The 3,179-nt window shown below is 58.4% G+C and overlaps 1 protein-coding gene across 1 annotated transcript in view; it reads right to left on the reverse strand.

The window, feature by feature from the left end:
• Positions 1 to 3,179, reverse strand: part of LOC104502076 (phosphofurin acidic cluster sorting protein 2-like) — a gene marked incomplete at its 5' end in the record, with an annotated part of 12,213 nt that overhangs the window by 2,411 nt on the left and 6,623 nt on the right. Inside the window, 7 exons of the mRNA XM_010145995.1 lie at positions 5 to 83; positions 177 to 331; positions 641 to 747; positions 2,097 to 2,201; positions 2,326 to 2,458; positions 2,566 to 2,696; positions 3,022 to 3,093. Of these exons, the coding sequence (XP_010144297.1) occupies positions 5 to 83; positions 177 to 331; positions 641 to 747; positions 2,097 to 2,201; positions 2,326 to 2,458; positions 2,566 to 2,696; positions 3,022 to 3,093 (782 nt within the window). The remainder of the gene's footprint in view (positions 1 to 4; positions 84 to 176; positions 332 to 640; positions 748 to 2,096; positions 2,202 to 2,325; positions 2,459 to 2,565; positions 2,697 to 3,021; positions 3,094 to 3,179) is intronic.

A 3,179-nucleotide genomic window follows, 5' to 3' on the forward strand; every position in this document is an offset into this window, starting at 1 on the left:
CAGCTCTCGCCAGGCAGTGTCCAAGAAGAGAGCGCTGTATTTGTTATCCACCGAGGCCAGGTACTTGGCCAGAGGGTGAGAGCCTGTGGATGAGAAGGGTGACATTGGCTCCAGGCGGGGGAGGCCAGGGTGGTGGAAGAGGACAATCCTAGGGCCAGGCTTGTGATTGCTCTCACCCAGCGGCACAAGCAGGAAGCGAAGGTAATTGAGCCATTCAGGTGTCTTGCTGGCCAGCTGCTCCACGAAGAAACGGAGAACAATGCTCAGATAGCTCTGGTCCCCTGCCACCACCAACTTCACCGGGGGAGGCATGTGGGAGTTACAGTTACAGCTGCCAGAGGGAGAGCAAAGGAGACCATGAGGGAGGCACAGTGGCTCCGCAGGGGGGTTGGGGGGTAGGAGATGCGCTCTGCCAAGCCAACTGACTCCGCTGACAATTGGTGGCAATTTCCAGCTTGCTGAGCACTGCCATGGGCACAACCAGCACTGGGATCCCCCACTTTCCTCAGGGCCTACACCTGCTCTTATAGTTGTTTTTACAATCCCAACAGGTCCTAATGAGTCCTGGGGAGCCAGGGCCCTTCCCAGCCCTTCTCCGCAGTCACAGGGAGCCAACAGGCCAAGCCCACGCTTTACTCACTATCGCTGGATGCGGGAGACGGTGGCGTTGAAGGCTGCCTGGATGTCCGCCATGGAGGAGGTGGATACGACCAACTGCTTGTGTGCCTGGAGCTGCTCACTCACGTACTGCCAATGCAGAGAGCTCGGGTTAAGGCACCTGGGGGGGCATGGCTATGCTGGCCAGCACCAGCCCATGCCTGTCCTAGCCCCTGTGCCCCCTGGGATAGAACTGGGGCCCCTGAACCCACCCATGCCATGCAGGGAGCCTGAAACCATCAGGTCATCCCCGGCTGCATGCCCGAGCATTCCTTCTCCTGCCAGCTCTGCTCCCAGGGGCTGCCTGGCCAAGCCTCCTGCTTTCACCTGTGAGCACAGCAGTCACCACCCTGCGACAGCAAGGGAAAAACTGTCCCAAGAACCAGGCTGTACTCTTTGAGATAAAGGGTTTGGTCCAGGGGCCCTCTGATTTAAATCCTGCCACCCTGCAGCAGGGCCCAGCTCTTGGTTCAGTCCCCCTCTGCTCATTCCCCTCTTTTGCTCTCTCGCGCTGGTACTCCAAAAATCTTTCTGTGTCTCTTCAGGTGTCTGCATACAGCTGAACAGTGGTTGAACAGGCAGTCATGCCAGACAGAGAGGTTTGGAAGATGCCATGATGGTCTGGGAATGGGCTTTGCTCCTTTTTTCCCCACGAGGACAAGAGCTAGAGCAGGAACGTGCCAAGGATGCACGGCTTGGGCCACGACTCCACCCCCTCTCACTGAGAAGCCCTTTCTTCTGCCACAAAACCCTGTCTTGATTTTCCAGCACTGTTTCTGGATGTCAGATGGAGCTGCAGGATCCCGAAGGGGTGTCGCTAATGCTTTATTTAACTGCTATTTGCATGTTTGCATACACGGTACATGGCCCTGCTCACCTTCAGCAGTCAACTCCTCCATGCCTGGGGAAGGCAGGTGCTGGTGAGGGGCTGACCCTGACCTCACATGGACACGATGGTGATCAGCATGAGGCAGGAAGGCCTCACATGCCTCCCTACCCAGGGACCCCAGCTCTGACACCACAGTTAATGCTCCCTGGGAGTGGCGGGCTACACTCTCCCATCTCCAAGTGAGAAACGGCACCTTTGCTGCTTCCCAGGGCCTGGCGTCAGCAGAGGGAGCCTGGTCACTGGGAACCAGGACCAAACAGTGAGGGCACAAGGTTAACCAGCCTTTCTGCGACTGCTCAGGGCATTGTGCTCCGAGGGTCCAGCAATGCTGGTGTGTGGTACATGGCGGGGGAGACACACCAGACTGTTGGGTATGTAGCTCAGCACTGTGAAAATGTACTGTCTCCCCAAAGGAAGGGCCACAGTGGAGGAGAAAAGAGCACAGCCGCTGCCAGTTTCCCTAGCACACTCTGCCATGGCTGGGAGAATCCCCTGGGATTCCCTGCTTACAGCTTCCCCCGTGCGTCTAGCTCCTGTCATGCCTACTCACCTGCCCCTGCCACTCAGCAACGTTCACCAGCACAATGCTCTCAGGAAGCTGCTCATCTGAGACCAGGATCTGGTTCAGCTGATCATAAACAGACTTCCGGGGCACCTATGACAGCATCATCAAGAAGGTTAACCCCAGCCAGCTGCCTCGGCCACTCTGCCCATGGCTGAAGGCCCAGCAGGGCTCTCAAGTGAGAAGCCTCCAGGTAAGGTGGCTTCCAGGACTTCACCTGGTTGCTGTGCCATGAGTCTGGAGAACTCTCACTGTCCAGACTGCTGGTGCGGCCACCTTGTCCCTTTGAGCTCTGCCGGTCCTTCACAGACGTGCTGCGGGGACGCCACAACTGCTTGCTCTCTGCCTTGCTGTGAGCAAGAAGCAGGAGAGGCAACACCGTTGAGGAAATCCCACCTCCACTCCGGAGCCAGCGTGAGCCCTCTCAGCCCTGGCATGGGGTGCAGACCCGCCTTACCTGGGGGACACAGCACTGGGGAGCTCAGCTTTGATCCCGGGGCCCAGCTGAGCCAGCCTGTCCACACTGCCCTCCCTCGTAGCAGCCTCTGTGGGGACCAGCCGTGAACACAGCTCCTCTGCAACCAGCTCCTGAGGGCCACACATAGTCACTTCACACACACCGCTCTCCCTGCCCTGCTCCCTGCACCCATGGGTAACTCCACCCAGGACAGCCCTGCTGGAGAGCCAAGGCTGCAGGGCCTTGAGCCAGCTGGGCTGCATCTCCTGCAGACCCTAACCCTATTTCCTCTCTTGCTGCTCTCCAGCCCAATCTACTTATCACCCTAGCCCAGCTTCCAGACCAGTGGGAGTAGTACTAGTACTTAGTATTCCCACTACTCCCTAGTACCCCAGAAAGCAAGGTGGTGCCTGAGGAAGCTCCAGCCCCACTCCAAATCTCATAGCCTGGACTCACCACTGCAGGAACCTCCACTCCTGGCTCTTCCTGTGGTCGCAGCACTCCTGTGTTCTGCTTGTCTGCCTCGCCCTGGGGAACGGGGAGTGGAGTCAGAGAAGGATGGAGCGCCCCGAGCACAGCAGCTGCCAGTGACCCTACCAGTGTCTGGCCCAACA

The sequence above is a fragment of the Buceros rhinoceros genome, unplaced genomic scaffold, assembly GCF_000710305.1.
Source record: "Buceros rhinoceros silvestris isolate BGI_N320 unplaced genomic scaffold, ASM71030v1 scaffold25940, whole genome shotgun sequence".
NCBI lineage: Eukaryota > Metazoa > Chordata > Aves > Bucerotiformes > Bucerotidae > Buceros > Buceros rhinoceros.